The sequence below is a fragment of the Drosophila bipectinata genome, chromosome 2R, assembly GCF_030179905.1.
Source record: "Drosophila bipectinata strain 14024-0381.07 chromosome 2R, DbipHiC1v2, whole genome shotgun sequence".
Classification (NCBI taxonomy): Eukaryota; Metazoa; Arthropoda; class Insecta; order Diptera; family Drosophilidae; genus Drosophila; species Drosophila bipectinata.
The window spans coordinates 12,004,726-12,023,611 of NC_091737.1; the positions used below are offsets into that span (position 1 = coordinate 12,004,726).

Here is an 18,886-nt window from a genome sequence, read left to right on the forward strand (position 1 = left end):
AGTTTCTCAAGGAAAGTTTCCTGCTCCTGCCATTCTCCCCGGGGACCTCTTAAGATTTCATTGTGTAAATTTACTGCGGCCTTCTTTGTCCTCTCAGCCTGCATACAAAAAAGAAAAGACAAAGAAGGAATAAGCCAAGACCAAAAAATGAGGGAAAAATAAAAGAAAAGGCGAATGCAAAATTCAAATCGCGAACTGCTTAAAAATGAACAACAAATGAAATTCCCATAGGTGCCAGAAGTTCGCCACGTCTGCAGGCATTTAAATGGCGTACAGCGTACAGCGTACGGCGGACGGGGCGTATACGCAATCTCCTCAGCTGCGCCACCGAAAAACTTTTTCCCAATTGAGCCTGCATCCTTCGTGTCGCTGTTCCTTTCACCTGCTTTTGTGTCTGCGAACGGGCAACATTTAATGTCATGTTTGTAAGTTTCTAGACGATGCCAACATGTTACTTTTGGTCCGCCCCGGCGATTCCTTCCGCACTCCTTGTCGCATTTCTTGGCGCCCGTTGCCTTTCTTCCTTGCCAGCATAAAGTCACTTTCTGTCTGGGCTTCTAATTCGCCAGGATGAAGGTGTGTATGTATGCACTTTTCCGCCACGACAGATTTAATTTAAAGACATAATTCTATCATTTTTAAAGTAGGATATGGGACACTGACACTTAAAAGACACAAACAATAGTTAATGGTAATAATCCGTCTTTAAATCAACTTGGCAGCTTGAAAGACAAACAACAAGTCAAAGCCAATATAATAAAAGTTTTCAATATGCTGGGAAACTAAACTACAATGGCATTAGACTCATAAACAATTCATAAACACTTGGCACGCTCGTGTGCGTATGCCGACCGACACCCACAACTATACCCACAAGAGTCGGCAAGATTATGTCAGAGACAATCGGATTAATATCAGACAAGAAGAGCTCTGAGCTGAGCAAACATCAATGATACGACAAATTGTAATGAAAATTGTATTCAGATGAGACAGGGGGAGTACTATGTTAGTACTCTTTGTAAAGGGAAGGTGAATGGGTAAAGGGTTTCGGGGGCTGAAGGGAACTGAAATTGTTTTGTTGCCTTAGCTAATAATGTTGATCTGATTAGCCAAGACCCGGCAGCAGGCAAATACGATTTTGGCCGCCGGCACTTGCCGAATAGACTTTACAATTAAATCAGGGAAACGGTTAAGCGGCTGCCAGACAAATAAGTCGACTTACTTGACTCGGGCCTTCTCATTAACTCCGCCCCCACCCCCGACCCGAATATGTGTCAAAAGTTCGCATTTGAAGTAATTAAATTTAAATTGAATTCAGTCCCGGCTCGCTGGGGGGGAGAAAAAAAAAATTAATAAAAGAGGAAAAGCTGAGTGAAGAAAACTTTTTTAATCCTTTGCTCATTTGTTTTTTCCTTTTTGTCGTTTTTCTGTTATTTTTCGACTTTTGTGCGTTTTGTGCGTGAAGTGGAATGGGGCTGGGTAATATTCTGGGGGTTTTGGGGCTCTGAGATTGGACTCGGCATTGGATCCCTCGGCGTTTCGGTGTTATTAAAACTTTGAATGGAAAACTTTACTGCGTAATGGATTTGAATGAAAAGTGAAATATGTTGAGGCCACAGCAGTACTTCAATAAAAAACTGTTTTTATTTAATTACTGAAATGAGGAAAAAATTATGTTTTATTTGTAGTCTTTTGACACTCTGGAGCAATATTAAAAAATCTCACCGGATAACTCAAATGTTAAGTGAAATTGTGCCGGGAACGGCCATCGATGGTCGTAAAATGTATAAGCTTCGAAATGAAGCCATAGAATGGCATGGTATGGCAGTTGCGGAAAACGGCTCACATATACAACCATACCACCATCTCCCCCTCGACACCAACCAGATCCAGCTCTAATCGCTCCCGGTCCAAACCCCTTTTCCCAACAACCCGCTTGAATATTGCATCCGTTAGTGCATTGACTTTCATGTCGCGCCCCTCGCAAAATGAGTCACAATTAAAACCGATTCATGGTAAACTGAAATAAAGAGAAAATATTTAGAGACACGGGGATACCTAGTATTTTAATCATAAAATAATATAAACTTTTTGGTGTTAAAATATTTCATTTTTCTATTGTTTCTTAAAGTCTGTAAAGTCTAGTGATCTATAAAAATTTATGAACTTTTTATTGACTATTGTACTATTAGATCTTGATACCCAGTGGACTTACCTTGCTGGAAAGCGAAAGCGAAATTGTTATTGCAACATGCAACCGCAACTACCAAGCAACAGCAACAACAGCAGCAGTAACCGCTCTGTGGCTGCGTCGTCTCGCAATAATTGTGAGCAAATATTACATGAAAGCGCTCATGACTCTGCTGGGGGGAGGGCCAGGGGATCAAAAGAGGTGGGGGGAAGCAGGGAAGTGGCAAATTGACGGGGAGATTGGCGGGGCAAACAGCATATTATCATGGCAGGCGATGACGATAACCACAACAACAATGCAACATCATAATTATCGACAAAAGCCAGAGCTGGAGCTCCTAGCCCCCCTAGCCCGCCGCTGCGGCAATTATGCCAAAAGCGCGTTTATTATGTGAAAAGAAACCAAAGATATAGTAAAGTATATATTGAATTCAACTCTGGCTGGAGGAGCAAAAATCATTTGAGGAAAAGCCGTCAAGGAAATCGAGTATTTGTGTGTAAAAGAAAACCCAAGGAAAGCAACAAAAAAAGCGATCCAGAAAGTTGTTGGTGTTTAGAGTTGTCGGTTGGTTGTCGGTGGATTTTACTTTATTTAGACCACGTTTCTGTGGCGTGTTACGAAATCGATTCGGAGTTGCATTCAAACATCAGCAACAGTTATTGCAGCTACAATTATAATGCTCACAGAGGCAGCAAGTTGGCACATTTTTATTGTTAATTAAATAATGCGAAATTTGAAGAAATTAGTTAACCAAATAGTTGAGCCATTTATGCAATGAATAGTTTATTTTGTAGAGATCCTAATAGGCTTTGCTCTTTTTGTCACTTTTATTTAAATTAAAAACTGAAAAAATAAACTTGCCTTAAGTTGGCGGCCTTTCAGGTTTTATCCATTGATTTTATGGCACTTTCATTCGATTGATTTACCAACGCCCCTTCCTAATTGACAGCGGCATTCATTAGCCTCTCTTCCTGACCCCAAACACCCGATCGACAATTGACAAACACGGACATTCAGCTGGCAACAGGACGTTGTCGCCAGGGGGTCGGGGCCTATGGCGACAGGATGATGGCGGGTGCAAACACGCTGTGCACACAGACGACACCCGCCAGGCGGTTGCATGTGCCCCAGTTTCCGTGACCGCTGCCGTTTCCTTCCATCCATGTTGCACATTTTTGCTCAGCCTCCATCTGTCAGTATTTTGATTGATCATGATTTTACATTTTTTTTTTTGTTTAATGTAAAAGACATTCGTATTAATTAAAAGAATTTATTTTGTTTTGTACAGCACATTTCCCAATATTTATTTGAAATTTCTATACACAATTGTCTAAAAAATTTACCAAACGGGTATTCTAGTCTTCATATTTCATAAAACAAACATAGATTTTAAAATTGAAAATTTGGAAGCATTACTAAGAATTTTGACGTGTACTACTGGTGTGAAATGGACAATTTTGATGTAATTTTGATGAAAAATTTTGAGTAATGGATAAACCCGGGTTTTATGCGGGTCTATGGTGTTGATCGGTGATTCGTGTAGATTCTTCCCTTCTTGAAATTCGCAAGCATTACAACTATCTTGTCTTGTCTTAATCGGTAGTAGTTTTAGTTAATATCCGGTAGTGACCCACTCCTTAGGGTATCATTTTGTCATCGTCTGCATGTTATGAATGTCTCAATCGTGTGGTGAACAACAAAGAAAAAAAATGTTTGTTTTGGCTGGGTATGGGTCTTCATCCTCTGCATCTTTGTTTATAACTTGAACGGAACTAGATTTTTGGCCACATCCAGTCCGTTTGATCTGAGATGGTCCTGTGTAATCTTGGCGGCTTCTTCGGCGTATGTTTTAATGTCTTCTTCGTCTTCTTCAGACGAGGCCTCCTCGTCCACAACTGTCTCCAAGCCATCCACGTTAGCTGCATCCATGTCCGGCCGATCAACGGCCAACTTTTCAAGGCGCTTTTTCTGCTTCGCCAGGCCAAGCTCCCTGAACTTGGCCCACATGACCCGTGTCGCGTAGAGGGCCACGGCAGCTGCAGTCAGCCATGGGGTGTTCAACATCAGTTGGGCACCCGCGGTGGTTGTATCGGCCTTTTGGCTTGTGGTCTCTGGTGCTGCTGGTGCTCCTGGGGCTCCTCCTGGTGCTGCTGGCTCTTCTCCCATTTTGCTGTAAAAGAATTGTTTATATTATTATACTTACTATAATATTTTTTCATTTTATTTATTTTTCACTTTCAAAATAATAATTCGAATTTTGAATTTTTATTTACTTACACTTGGTTTTAAATTACAGTTAGTGAACAAGATTTTACTTATTATTTATGTTGTTTGCAGCTGAGGTGCTAGCGTTTGAATGATTGTTGTAGCCGCTGAGCGGATCTGGGTCTCAAAATTTCAAATAATCGGGTTGCTGAGGTCAACAAAAAAATTGTCCGAGCTGTAAGTACTATGGGATGAATTCACTTGATTTACAATAAAAAAATTAAAATTTTTTGCAACTTTTTTGCATCGAAGAGAATCAGGAGTGCCTTTAATTAATAAAGAAAATATAATAGATCGCTTTAGGAAAGAAAACGCCAATAGAAAAGTTTCTAGTTTACTGGGAAAACAAATGAAACTCATAGATGTACAGTGGGGAGATTAGAACCTTTAAGTGTTCAAATTAAAGTGTATTATTATGGGGTTCCAATGACTAGAAGCTGTCTAATAAATTATCTGCAACTTATTCTATCGCCCTCGACCCACCAGATTGTCATGACTAAGCTATGGGCTCTTGCTCTGGTGGATGTGTGTGTGTGATTTATATTTCATAAGCTGATGAATTTTGTAACAAGTTGTCACATTTGCCACTCGAGGGTTTTCCTTTAGAGTCACTGCCTCCCTCCAGCCACCCTGCTTCCTGCCACACCCAGTCCCAGCCAAGCGACAAATGACACAACGCAAACAAATGCAATTTACATTTGCTTTGCAACGTGAATGCGAGTAACTTTGTTTGCCTGATTTTGCATATGGATATACTAGTATATATATATGTATACTACGTATGGCACTTGGTGTTAATTTCGTGCGAAAACATTTCAGATTTCGTGGCATGTTTTTATTCCAACCACACATTCAGTTTGGTTCAGTGGACTTTGCTTTGCTTAGTTCTTTGGTTAATGATGTTTGTGTTTTTTCACAAATTATATTATGTTTTTAAATAAAACAACAAAGATTGGGTGGCGTTAATATACCACTCTCCCAAGACCCGATAGATTTTTTACAAATCCCGAAGTACACCTTTTACCAGCCTTTGGCGGTTCTATTCACGAAATTCATCAGGTTTTCGTGTTCATTTCCACTGGCATGCATAAATCTCCTTTCCTACCTCAATCTGTCATGACTATCAGAATCGGATCCATAGCAATTTCAATTGAAATTGGATTGTTATGTGCTGAGGAGTCATAAACAATGAATGTGCAACGTGGCGTATGAGCAACACGGCATCCGTTTCGACCTGCAACAGAAGTTCCTTTTGATCGATGTCTACGAATATCTAACCGTTCTGCCCATAGACTCACAAAATATATATATTAAGCCAAAAACTTAAAGCCACTTTATGGTTTATATATTTCTGTTATCACTTGGCCAGGATTAAAATCATATGGCGAGAACAATGAGTGATATTTAACGAGGAATGCATAATTTACCGCTCCGGAAGTCGTGGCGGAAGTTGAGAGTTTAAATGTGGCGTCAGTTTTCCGCCACCCGACCCCCGAAAGAAAACGGGGGAAAATCCACCCTCAGAGTCCACCCCTGGCACCGACCATAAGTAGGCTACCCCCGTCGACTGCACTTTGTTTTATTTTTTCTCTTTTCCATCCTGGCGGCTTTGTTAGCCTGCCGCCTCTACTTTTTGATATATTTTTTTGGCAGCAATTTTATTGTTGCAAAAAGTTTCCAATTGCACAATGAAAATGGTGGGTGGCAAGACCCCCCCGAAACTTTACGCCCACGCCTCCAAAACTTTTTTGGCCTGCAAATGCATTAAAACAATGGCCAAAATTCACAGGCTTGGGCCTAGAAGAGCAAAAATTATGGCGGATAGCCCAAAAAATTCGAAATAGATAGCTTAACCATATAGCCTGGTAAATATTAAGTTTCTCATTCTTAGCACACCTTTCCAGAGTCCATAAAGTAGCATTGACAACTAGATTTATGCATCATCATGGCGGCATTTTGCTTAGACAACTTTCTGGTGATTTTCGTTATGAACTTTACCTCCTTAATGCGAGTTTATTCGCATATATATTTTATTGAGTTCTATGGCTCGTATTTCTCTGGTGGGAGGAACACACAGCACTTTTCTCACGCAGTTTTCCGGGACGATTTTCCCACCCAAGGACACCCTACTAGTTGTCATTGTGAATACTTTGGGAGTTTCGCTTTGAAAGCGCCATAAATCTTTTTATGATTTTAGCTTCTCCTTTGGCAATGACTTGATTCGTCTTTTTCGCAGTGATTGTTATTGCGACTGCGACTCTGATGACTGTGACGCATACAAATTGTTGTATATCTATGCAGTATGGTTGCAAAATATATATACCCTATTAAATTATTAGATAGGTCTATTTTAAATACTTGTAAATAGGTATTCTCTACGATTAACTAACGTCGAAAGAATGAATTTAGCCAAAGAATAGAAGCTCTGCCATGGAGATTGTCTCAAAGATCCGCTCAGGTTATACAAATGTCCTTTAAAAACTATTGAGTGAAACAAGTCATACCCTAAGCTATCGCTCTAGGGTACATATACCTTCGGATCCTTCGATTAATCCCACTTTGGAGCAATTTTCAACAAACATTTCGCGGCAGCACGCAACGCCATTTTGGCGACGAATGCCATGAAAAAGAAAATGGCCCAAGCACGCGACGTCCCCGACTGGAAAAAAAAATGGTTCTAGAACGAAAAGCCTGGCTGGGAATCGGCTTTTGGCCAGCCCACTGTGGCGCCACTGCCACTGGCAGCAGCAACAGCAACAGCAACAACTACAGACAGCAACGTGGCCATAAGAGCGCCACAGTTGGTTTGGGTTCGGCATAAGCCAGGCGCCAGCAAAGTTGTAAAATCGGCAAATGGCATATAAAAATCGCTGGAATTGTTGTTGTCGTCACAGTTCAGAGTAGGTTTCAGGATTTGGTTCTGGCTTCTGACAAGAAGGAGCCCCAAAATTCAGTCTACCATTTCCTTGATTAATAAATTGACTTTCGGGGGACAGAGTTGCATCACTGGAAACAAATCAAAATTAAACATTTAAGTACTTTCGAAGTAATGGGCTAATAAGTGATTTTGTTTTAGGTAATAAAGCTCCCTTTAAGCCTTAAATTTAAAGCTCTATTAAGAGCCATTAAAGCCGACGGGTTAGAGGGTCATGTAATTAGGGTCAACGTGTGTCAAAATGTTTGCAGCCTAACTCATTACTTCTTTTTTTTTTTGGCCAGGGGCGTAAAAACTTTTATTAATTGTATGACATAAGCTGGACAGACTTTGGCTGGAAAAATTCTGGAGGGGACGGTGGGGCGAAGGATAATGGTGGAAAAACTGGCACAAATCATTACACACGAGAGCCAGGACCACGCTGACAGCGGACAATTCACACACAAGCCCCGCTCCCGCACTCGCACAACAATGCAAATTAGCGTCACCGTTTTATGCAATGCCATCGAGTCATTAACACATCGACGTCCTTAGTCCTTAGCCCTCAGTCCTGTGGGTCCTGTGACCTGCCTGCCGCGACCTCCGCCCTGGCAGCCGAGTCCTGTGAGTGTGTGCATGTGTGTGGGCATTAGTGTCATCAGCATTCGTGGCCCGTCACATCAACACCAATTTGTGAAAGTGAAAAAAAGAGGGACGGAGGCGTATGAAGAAAGGACCTCGTTTAGGTTTTATCCGCGTGCCTTTACATTAATTGAAATTAGCCGGCTGACATCCGAAAAAAAGTTACACGATTGATGGCCAAAATGGTTTGAATTTAAGGTTACAGAATAGACTGATTAATAGTGGGCTGTCTAACTGTTTGATATTTAACCCATTTTTTGCTCATAAATCCTTAGGTGAGGAATAAATTTGAAATGATTTTGAAGCCTCGAATCCATAATCAAGTCCTTGTAGAACCGAAATTCTAGTTGAGAGCCTGGTCCCCTGCTACAGCCACAATCAGAATTCGAGTACATCATCATCATCAGAGCTCGAGGACGACAAACGGCACGAAATATGGAAAAATGAAAAGGAGAAATCCAGGACATCCAACTGCCATCCCATACATCCATCCATCTAACCATTCATCCATCCATCCATCCGTCCATCCATTCATCCAGTTCAAAACCAGCTGGAGCTTAATCGCAAAGCTTTGGCATTGCTTCGGATCAGGACACTACATAAACTACAAACACATAGAGGGACTGAGACTGCGACTGCAGTTCGGGTGCAGGTGAAAGGATATATAGACGGGGATGATAATAATGTTGATGATGATGATTCCGATGGCGGTAAGAACGCTTGACAATGACGCCATTGAAAGCACTTTTGCCAGCATTATGTGGCTGGCTGTGTGATTCCGAAGCCAAGGTTCAGTTTGCGGTTCGGATTGAGTTGCTGGCGTTTTTCGGAAGCCAAGGCGCCGGAGCTGAGGCGGCGCGGCAACAGTTTCTCGGTTTGGCAATCAAAAAGTCATCAAATATGAATTTTACGCTATAATTTTTCACCCGAGCAGAAGGGAGTCACCTGAGCAGCCCATGGATAGGAGCTGTGGGTAGAACCCATTTGGCTCTAACGTTTAGCTGCCATTTTTATGGCTTTTCTGGCTTGTGAACGCCCTTTGGCACGTCTTTCAACTCAATTGCACTTTTGTGCATTTCTTAAAAATATTCTTTCCTTTCGGGCTCTCATACCCATACATTCAAGTATAGACAGATGTCGGTAGACACATTTGAATTGATGGAAACGTGTCCTGTGGCTTTCTGGCAAAAATATTCAATTCAATATACGCACACACGTGTCGAATGTTGATTGGAAGCGATTGGGAAAAGAAATCAGTGGGGAGATGCAGAAAACTTAAAGCAAAACTTTACAGATAATGTCAAATAGTGAGGTATCGGAGCTGGGTTTGGGGGAAATATTAAAAATGGTGTTTATGCCTCGACCTTAAATATACAAAACTTGTGCTTTAATTTTTTTTTCGTTGGCTGCTCTTTGTTAGCCAGCTACTTGGGGAACTTCTGTGCTCTGCGCTGGGCAAAAATTAAATTAAAGTTTATGCAAGCGTAACGGCAGCCAGCAAAAATCATTTGCCACAAAATCCACTAAAACCCAATTTTGTGCCAACAAATAAAATGAAACACGCACAAACAGCAGCAGTAGCAGCAGCAGGAGCAAGAGCACCAGCAACTTCTGGGCTAGCATGTGTAGAAATAACAGGACCAACAAGGAAAACCAACCATCCAAGGATCCAAGGACCAGACAAACTGATGCACCCAAGGAAAGCGCAGCAAAAAAATAAGAAAACATATCAACAACAAAAGCAAAAATCTGCCTCAAGACGTTGCAGTATTTGGCAAAGAGAATGGTGTACTGTGCACAGTCAGAAATGTTACTGAAAAAGGCCATCAACTCAATAATTGAATTACAAATAATAAATCCCATTCTTTATAAAGGTTCTTAATTAACTTAAAGTGATTAAAATCGTTTAAGGAATAATTCATGCGACTCAGTTCTGGACATAGTTTATATATTCTTGATCTTCAGTGTAGACAGAGGCTGGAAATGGGCGTCGATGTGGTTGGCTGGAGTTGGGATTCGGTTTTGTGGCTGTGACGCAGATAAGCAAAAGTTTCGCTCAGTTCTTGAGTTGAAGTTGATGTGAAGCTCTGGGGCTGAGAAGCTGGGAAGCTGTGGAAATGGCAAAAGGTTGGGGATCGGGCAACATTTTGTAGAATTGTGGAAACACTCATGAAGGGGGGCCAACCGAATCAGAACTGAGAAATCATGTCATTTGGCAGGCAACGCCGCAACATTTTGCCGCTTTTAATGTTAGCCAAACTGTCAGATGATGTTGTCTACGAGGATATTTCTTCCATTTCACTGGCAAAGTGACTCCTCCTGCAACATGTTGCAACTTAGGTAGCCCAGGGCACTTTCGGTTGTCAAAAGTAAAAATAAATTTATTGATATTTGATTTTTTACTTGGAGTCCTTTTTCCGAGCGATTGATACTGAGCAGGAATCAATTAAGTGTATTTTTTTCTTTAAATTTTAAGTGCAAGTCCATCCAAAACGAAATGGTGCCAGAGAACACATTCTTGAGCAGCATATCTCATCATTGTCGCACTAAAGTTAAATATAAATATTTAAAAAAATTTAATTATTATAAATAGATATAGATAGTCTTACGGTTTCTCCAGCCCTCTTGCATCCGTTGACATACAAAACAGCTGCCATAAAAATAGCCAAAAATATAAGAACCTCTTTTAATTTCATGATGCAGTCTCGAGAGGTTTAAGCTAAAGTATAAATATTTTACAAAGCAGTTTCAGCTTATATAAGAAACACGTCTTTTGTTTAAAAAAAAAACTTAAAAAACAATAAAACAGTTGGGTTTAAATACAATACAGACATATAAATTAATAATCATTTATACGTAAGACTTAAGAACTTTTATTGTTTAAATTGTATTCTTCTTTCACCTTCCTTCAACTCGGTATTTTTAAATGCAATTTTACAAATAATTAAATGCTAAACAAGACAAGTAACCAAAAAGGAAAGGGGAATTTATAGCGACATTGAGATACTCAAGTACTCGCACTTTTTTGCATCTCTTTTGGCAGCAGATGACGATGATGATGAAAGTCAAGTCAGTCAAGTCGGTGGTAACTTGAAGCCAACTTAGCCAGCCATCCAGCTGAAACTGTTGCCTGGCCAAAATACAAAAAAAAAAAAAAGAAAAGTACAAGAAAAAAGCAGCGATAAAAAGGTAAGCTGCAACAGCAGCCCAGATAAACCTTTATCAAAAGTTGCACCACCCACTCATCACACCCCCGTGATTATCTTTCCAAGTCAGTTGCCGTAAGGCGACACTTTTAGTGCACTCTCTTTCGTGTGACAGTTCACAAACGACAATGGCACAAACAAACAAAGCGGCTAGCAAAAACGACAAACAAACAAAAAGGACGAGACTTCTGCTGTCCTTCAGATGCCAGGTTCCACTGCTTTGACATTTGCCACCTAAAGCTTCTCCTTTTCTCCGACTTTACTACTTTTTTTTTTTGGTTTGGGTTTAGGTTTGGCAAAGTTTTTACAACTTATCACCCACTTTGGCATTGAATATTGCCTTGTTCTGGTAAGAGTGAAATGGATTTACTATTAATTTGTAAGAGATCTATTTCTATATATATACCTCTTAAAGCTTACATACTGATGACAAAATGTAGTATATTTGAAATCGCGCATACGCCGCGTTGCCTGTTCGGACATCACATTGTTGTCTTCTGGTATGATCTCGGTCCAGCAAGATCTGGAGCTTTAATTTACTAATTTATAAATCCAAACATTTGCGGCTACTCTCGTTGAGCTGACAACTGTCACTCTCAAGGCAACACTTTCTACAACTTTGCCAAATATTCAAGGTATATAAATATTTTTTATGGTTTAATCGAATTTACCACTAGGATTTGGAAAAAATTTTCACACTTGAGGCATTTACTATTTAAGCTTCAGGTGTAGCAGTCGCATCGTAATGCATCGGTTTCTACAAATATTAATTTTTGCCTGGTTAATAGTTGCACCTAGATGCCAACCAACAGCTGATGGTGGAATGGATGAACCGCCAACAAAGCCTACACCGCCAACTGTACCTTCTAAAGATCCTCCTAATGGAGGATCTCCTAATACCACAGATTCTACTCCTACTAATCCACATCCAGTCCCTACACCTCCCAGCAGACCAAAACCCACCGGGATAAGAACCAGAAAACCAATAAGAAGAGCCTGCCCTTATGGATACAAATGGGTAGGTTATAAGTGTACCCGAGAAGTCTATCATGCCGTACAACACCCGGGAAGCTTTAACAAGGTCTTGGATCTAAAATATCTAATCACAACTTCGGGACCGATAAGAACTAAGTATTTTACTCTAACATCCAAAACTCGTTGGCCTAATTATCACCCCGAACACCCCGGCCATTATGCTACCCCTCCTTGGTATTATGACCGGTTTCAAGACATTTACGACGATAGCGTTCGGCGCCTTGACAGCGGACGTACAACTGCCTCCTTTGGTAAATGGGCAGTCAATGCAGGAAATGACGACACACCTAGACCCCTCAGGAAGCCAAGATATTTTGATCGCAGATTTGAAGACTTTCGTGGTTACCAAGAGCGTAGAGGTCCGTACATGGACTATGAAGAACGAAGAAGACGGTACCGGGACTACGAAGAACAAAGAGGACGATTCCGGGACTACGAAGAACAAAGAAGACGGTACCGGGACTACGAAGAACCAAGAAGATCGTACCAAGAATACAAAAAACACAAAAGTCAATATAGAACCAAAAAAAGTCGTTCCAAATTTCAACGAAGGGGCTAACTGAAACAAATTCCATAGTTTTATGAACAAAACATGTCGGAACTTCTTAATTTTTAAAAATAAAAGGCACTTGTTTTCGTTTCTATCTTTTATCTTAAACCCACTGTGCCAAAACTGTAGATAATTTCAATAATCCAGCCATAAAGAACGACGTAGTCAGAGCCGTTCGCCAACTGTATAACCCAATCAGTTTCACTAAAATGGAGGTAATGCAAACTACTTCGTTTTTCTCGGTAACGCCATTGGACCTGCCACCTTGTGCTGCAGGACTCATATGGAATATCGAGGAGAACGCCTGCCTGCCGGATATGGAAGATGTTTCTGACGTGGAGATTAGAGCTCCAGTTCCCGACACCCGTTGCAAGTATGGATACTACTTTCAGCCGGTTATGAAGGTATGCACTCGAAAGAAGTATCATGTGACAAGAGGAAGCGGTAGCTTTAACAAGTGGTGGAAAAAGAAGCAAACGAAGTCAACACCAAAGTATGTCCCCAGACCGATACCAACCCCAGAGCCTCCCTATACAGGCGAATATTGGAAGTATCACGAATTTGGAAGAGATCGTACACGCTTGTTCTACTAGGGGCAAGAATACTTAATTTAAAAGCGAAAAGGATTTCTCCCTTGCCCTTCCTTCCTATTGATTCCTATAAATAAAATGTAATCACAGGATAATTTTTTTATTTCAAATCAATAAAAAAAAAATACGATTTTCTAGCCATATGAGGTGCGGTAACACAGGCCCATCCTTTTTTTAAAACCATCTGCGCATGCATTCTGACTAGTCTGAATACATTTCTTTTTGGTTCTATTGTAGACGGTATTCTTTCCACAAAAACGTTCAGGGAACATTTGTTCGAGACCGGATTTCTGGATCTTCCGGGTCCTTCGGCTCCTCCAGGACCTCTGTGATTCTATTAATCCCAGAAGGCACAAAAACACAAGTATCTTTACGATCATACTGAACAAATATGTTTCAAAAATATGAAAATTTTGTTTCACCTTAAAAAGCAGAAATAATGAATTATTGACGTATTAGCTATTGTTTTCAATCGGACATTCCATAAATATTACGTATATAAGCCATATAATTCTTAATAAATCAAACTTGAGCCCTCAAGAACTTCTATAAATTTTCCATTGCAGGTACGTTGCTGATTTGACGACAATGAAGGAAAAGGACTCTTGCCAAAACAAATGTCACGTGAGCCACACAAACTTTTATGCTTTTTTCCCCGCACTCCAAATCTAGTTTTGTTCTGTGCTTTTTTCCCCAATGCCGATTCTGGTTCATCATGACAGCACATAGAAATATTTGGCTAGCTCGACACCATAATTTTTTTTGTTCGCTTTTCCTTATTTCCTCTGATTTTCCTCTGTTTTGTTTGTTACTCTCAACCCGATCCGTGATTTGGCTGCCTGGAAATCACGTAAGCCGGAGGGGTAGAGGAAAGATAGTTCCGTCATGTGTCTGCGTCTACTTTGCTCTGATTACAAAACCCAACACGAGGCACACTGACAAAAACAATCGTTCTCCACATGCATTTTTCGAAATTTTAAAGGGGACCCTCCAGAAAAAATGACAAAAAATCTAAAAAATATTTCGTTGCTAGGTTTTGATGCAGAATTATAGAGAATTAATCCACAAATCAATTAAGGTATTCCGTTTAAGGATCGGATGAATATTGACAAAGATATACCAATTGCTGGGAGCCATATTGACCTCCACATGGAATTTTCCAAATTTTAAAGGGGACCCTCCAGAAAAAATGACAAAAAAATCTAAAAAATATTTCGTTGCTAGGTTTTGATGCAGAATGATAGTGAATTAATCCACAAATCGATTAAGGTATTCCGTTTAAGGATCGGATGAATATTGACAAAGATATAGCCATCGCTGGGAGCCATATTGACCTCCACATGAAATTTTCGAAATTTTAAAGGGGACCCTCCAGAAAAAATGACAAAAAATCTAAAAAATATTTCGTTGCTAGGTTTTGATGCAGAATTATAGAGAATTAATCCACAAATCAATTAAGGTATTCCGTTTAAGGATCGGATGAATATTGACAAAGATATACCAATTGCTGGGAGCCATATTGACCTCCACATGGAATTTTCCAAATTTTAAAGGGGACCCTCCAGAAAAAATGACAAAAAAATCTAAAAAATATTTCGTTGCTAGGTTTTGATGCAGAATGATGGAGAATCGATCCACAAATCGATTAAGGCATTCCGTTTAAGGATCGGATGAATATTGATATAAAGATATAGCCAACGCAGGGGGTCATATTGGCCTCCACATGGATTTTTGGAAAATTCAAAAACAAGTCTCTAGGAAATTTTTTCCGTGTAGTAAAAAAAACATTTTGGCAGCCAGGGTGGCGCGCTTTGTTAACGCCCGAGCTACCCTCGGATTCTTGGGTTGCTTAAGAGGATGAGGGGATAGGTGAATAGGTTTCGATGTTGTGAGATGCAGTGCAGCCAGTTTTTGCCATCCTGCAGTGCCTCATCCTCCCGGTTGCCAACTTTGTTTTAAGTGAAAATTGAAACTGAGCTCAGCAACTGTCCGATGGCTTTTTATTTGGTGATTGCTTAGCTGCTTCGCGTCCTTCCTACAAAAAAAATCTTGTAACTGAAAACTCAAAGCAAACGAAAAATCTACGTGACACCAGTGGAATGCCGGAAGAAGCTCCTCTAAAAAGGGTACGCCAATTGGATGAGGGATGCATAGTCTGGAAGTGAGACGAGAAAGAGGCACATTTTCAAGGATTTTTTATTGAGTAACAACATTATTGATTTAAAAGGTCTACTGGCTTATAATTGGTGTATATTTCCATAGGTTCAGCAAAGACAATATCCATATTATGCCAAAATTATAAAAATCTAAATAAACCGAAATAAAACTGTCAATTTTTGTACAAAATCCGATTTAGGATAAACAAGGTTTCCAAGCAAATATAAAGATAAATCGTATCAATCAAAGCCAATCCAATCCGTATCCGAAAGCGATGACGATGACGACCGTTTGGGGTTACTGGGCTTCTTTGTTTCTCTCTTAGGTTTATTTTTGGGCTGGGGCTTGTGCTTCTTGGGAACTCTGACCCGAGTACGGCGCACGATCTCTCGGCCTGTATTGCCATCAATGAAACGGCCGAATCTGGAATTGACGTACATCACATCGGCCGCGGATTTCGGGATGCAGGCTTTCGCCGGAAGACGACATAGCTGCCGGACAACATCAGACTGAATTGGCTTAGGTGCGCACTGTCTTCTCCTCCTGGCTCCGCCAACTTTCAGTGGCTTGGGCTTGGCCACTTTTCTTTTCTTTGCTACTGGAGATTGACGCATTTGAGAATGACTTTCTTCAGGCAATTCCGAAACCGATTTTTTCTAAATGAAAGAATAATTCAATTGCTTAAAGAATAAAAGTTTCTGATTTAATTCTTACCACTTTCTTGCTATAGCCTCTTGTCATTATTACTTTTTTTTAATTTTAAAAAAGGCTTACTTAAAATTTTTATTCTGGTTTTCTGACTACTATCTTCAACGGAGAATTTTTACTACTGACTGAATGCTTTCTACAAGGCTTAGATTTCTACAGCATAGCCAGCTGGGTTTTAAAGTTTAAAAAATATTTAACAATTTAATGAGAATATTTTGGGACATTCTGCAACACTTCCTTGATTGTGTGATCCTTGGGAAACTCAGGTGGAACTCCACTCCACTCTACTACCCCGCTTATTGACTTTCAAGCTCAGTTTACTTTCCTTGCGCTGTTTGACTTTGAGCTTGGCCAGAACTTGCTGGCCCCCGAGCTGGAGAACAGACTGCTGCAGGCCAGGAGCTGGTAGAGTCGGAGCGAAAGTCAGGGCAAAATGTTTTATGCTGTGCACGGTAAAAATTCACATAATTGCAGTTGGAATTCAACAAACAACAGCAGAGCGTAAATAGAAAGCGCAAAGTCAACAGAAAAGCGATAGCACAAAAAAAAAATATATATATATATATAAGAAGGAGTCAGGATACTCCTAGTCAGGCAAGGAAAAAAATTGTAGAAAAATATGTGAAAAGGAAGAACTGGATGGGGTATAGAATCAGCAACGTCACCGCAACAACAGCAGCAGCAAATACAAACAAACAAACTAACCTTTGACCCTCCGTTTTAGTCTTTATCGTTGTTGTTGTTGTCCACTTCAGGTGCGCCAAGTAATTGCAACTGAAACTGAAACTTGGCTAAGTTGCCAAGGAAACGGATTGCAACTAAAATTGAAGCTGAAGCGGGGGACAGAGTCAGCGCGGAGCACAGGATGCTCCGACCAGGACATGGAGCTCGGAATACATGCACACAAAAGCATTTCGATGCAGGTCATTGCGGCTAAATTAAAAGAAATCTACGCAGGTTGATCAGGATGAGGATGGGATGGGTTTGGCTCCCTCTTTGCCCAGAGGGAGGGCTTAGAGGATACATCAGAACAGCCCATTCCCGCCAAGGACCAGGTCACGCCCCACAGTTGACAATATAAGCAAAGATAAAGAACGGAAAATGGAGAAGCAGTCTGTCGTTGATTTTAATTAAAATCTTTAAGCTGCTGTTGATTATTAATTATAATGCCACTGCTAGCTGAGAAGGACCTGCTAGGTAGCCAGCTATACGTAAAAGGATAACAGAGAGAGGATTATAGAGTGGAAAATGACCTTAAATGTTGAATCAACGTGAATTATTTCAAATAATATATCATAATTGATATCATATCAATTATTATATCATATATATAATAATTGAATCACCTTGAAATTAAATTATCAGAAATGATTTATGTAAATTCGAGACTACCATACATACTCAAAAAAAAGGAAAACCTGAGCAAACTAATTTAAGCAATTTGTCAAAAGAAAACAAAACACAAAAGCCCAAACAACATCAGCAAGCCAAATCCAAACATAAATAAAGCACAAAGTGTCAGACGGACAAACAAACAAACAATTGGCCCACACCTGCCCCGTTTCAAGTGGGTGGAGATAGTAGGGGGATTGGGAGGCTGGCCGCCTGGCCGGCTCCTTTTAAGCTGCCAAATCCGACAATTAAATTATTGCATGACAAAACATGCACCGCAAAATATTCAAAGCGCGCCAAAAACAGGATGTAAACAACAATAACAGCAACACGATGACGGAAAAACAGGAAAAACCTCAGAAAACACACATCCCCCCAACCCACCACGCTGCAAAACATCAACAGCAACTAGCCAAAACATAAACACGGGCGGGGAAAAAAAAAGACACCCACCCACCCGTAGAAAAACCGAAAAAAACAGATTCATCTTCCGCAACAAGAACAACAAAGGACGACCAGAAAAAAACAACAACAACTTTTGGCCTAGGAAAATGCCAAAAAGGAAGCAATAAACGGAGGGACTTTGGGGCCTCCCCCCTCCAACTTTCGGCTCGGCTACAGCTAGAGCAGATATTCCATATAGCTCATGGCAATAATTTGAAATTCGATTACCATAACCAAGTACTCGGAAAACACAAACAGAGATCGCAGGGGTCACTCACACATGCTCGTATTCCAAAAAAAAAAAAAGAAAAGCGCGAAAAGTTAGGAAAAAAGAGGGGTATGGAGAAGGGTGTAGGGGGGGAAAAGCGACATTCCCGCTGCCAGAGGCGAAAAACTGCAAATGGCGAAAACGTTCGCTAAAAGGTCGCCACATCAGACTGCCAACAGGAAAAATGAGAAAAAAAAGAAAATTCCCTACAAAGAAAACAAAACTGGCCAAAAAGCCAAAAAGGGAAATACATCAGAAATTTTGGGCAAACAAGGCTCGACCACAAAAAATACAGACACACATACGGTGGACAGTGTTTGACAATGTCTGTGGGCTTTGAAAAAGTTATATTTGATATATAAAAAGTGATGGTATTTCAGTTCTATCTAAATATTCCATATTGATTAGTTTAAAGCATAGGCTGAGGGAAGTCTATATATAAGGACTATCTTGGTTTTAAATTTCTAGCAAATTAAAAATCGATTTTTGTCGAGGAGAAGACCTCGTATACCTCGACCTTTTAT

The 18,886-nt window shown here is 40.4% G+C and overlaps 4 protein-coding genes and 1 long non-coding RNA gene across 7 annotated transcripts in view; 2 read left to right on the forward strand and 3 right to left on the reverse strand.

Annotated features, from left to right (window-relative positions):
- Positions 1 to 3,447: 3,447 nt before the first annotated feature.
- On the reverse strand, positions 3,448 to 4,623 carry LOC108132906 (uncharacterized). The gene is made up of 2 exons (XM_017252490.3): positions 4,469 to 4,623; positions 3,448 to 4,361 (listed from the first exon to the last, which is right to left on the reverse strand). The coding sequence occupies exon 2, from the start codon at positions 4,355 to 4,357 to the stop codon at positions 3,947 to 3,949; it is 411 nt and encodes a 136-aa protein (XP_017107979.2). The 5' UTR covers positions 4,358 to 4,361; positions 4,469 to 4,623; the 3' UTR covers positions 3,448 to 3,946.
- Positions 4,624 to 9,855: 5,232 nt separating this feature from the next.
- Positions 9,856 to 11,929, reverse strand: LOC138926093 (uncharacterized). 3 transcript variants are annotated; one of them, XR_011442444.1, is made up of 3 exons: positions 11,625 to 11,839; positions 10,622 to 10,662; positions 9,856 to 10,558 (listed from the first exon to the last, which is right to left on the reverse strand). It is a non-coding gene; the product is annotated as an uncharacterized lncRNA (long non-coding RNA). The 3 variants fall into 3 exon arrangements; XR_011442443.1 differs by having other exon boundaries at positions 10,622 to 10,731; XR_011442445.1 differs by lacking the exons at positions 9,856 to 10,558; positions 10,622 to 10,662 and adding an exon at positions 10,794 to 11,564 and having other exon boundaries at positions 11,625 to 11,929.
- A 1,062-nt stretch (positions 11,930 to 12,991) lies between these two features.
- Positions 12,992 to 13,536, forward strand: LOC108132838 (uncharacterized). The gene has a single exon (XM_017252401.3). The coding sequence runs from the start codon at positions 13,013 to 13,015 to the stop codon at positions 13,394 to 13,396; it is 384 nt and encodes a 127-aa protein (XP_017107890.2). The 5' UTR covers positions 12,992 to 13,012; the 3' UTR covers positions 13,397 to 13,536.
- Positions 13,537 to 13,914: 378 nt separating this feature from the next.
- The window catches only part of mbl (muscleblind), a 113,308-nt gene continuing 108,336 nt past the window's right edge, over positions 13,915 to 18,886 (forward strand). The window contains exon 1 of the mRNA XM_070278766.1: positions 13,915 to 14,017. The gene's annotated coding sequence lies outside the window, so the exon portion shown is untranslated. The remainder of the gene's footprint in view (positions 14,018 to 18,886) is intronic.
- On the reverse strand, positions 15,572 to 16,424 carry LOC108132914 (uncharacterized). Its single transcript, XM_043210969.2, has 2 exons — positions 16,265 to 16,424; positions 15,572 to 16,206 (listed from the first exon to the last, which is right to left on the reverse strand). Exons 1-2 carry the CDS (start codon positions 16,289 to 16,291, stop codon positions 15,790 to 15,792), a joined length of 444 nt encoding a protein of 147 aa, XP_043066904.2. The 5' UTR covers positions 16,292 to 16,424; the 3' UTR covers positions 15,572 to 15,789.

Bases quoted from the DNA above. Each gene is read 5' to 3' on its own strand.
- LOC108132838 (XM_017252401.3), top strand. From the start codon at position 13,013: ATGGAGGTAATGCAAACTACTTCGTTTTTCTCGGTAACGCCATTGGAC.
- LOC108132914 (XM_043210969.2), bottom strand. From the start codon at position 16,291: ATGACAAGAGGCTATAGCAAGAAAGTG. The intron at 16,207-16,264 runs GTAAGAATTAAA...TCTTTCATTTAG, and splicing joins GAGGCTATAGCAAGAAAGTG to AAAAAATCGGTTTCGGAATT.
- LOC108132906 (XM_017252490.3), bottom strand. From the start codon at position 4,357: ATGGGAGAAGAGCCAGCAGCACCAGGAGGAGCCCCAGGAGCACCAGCA.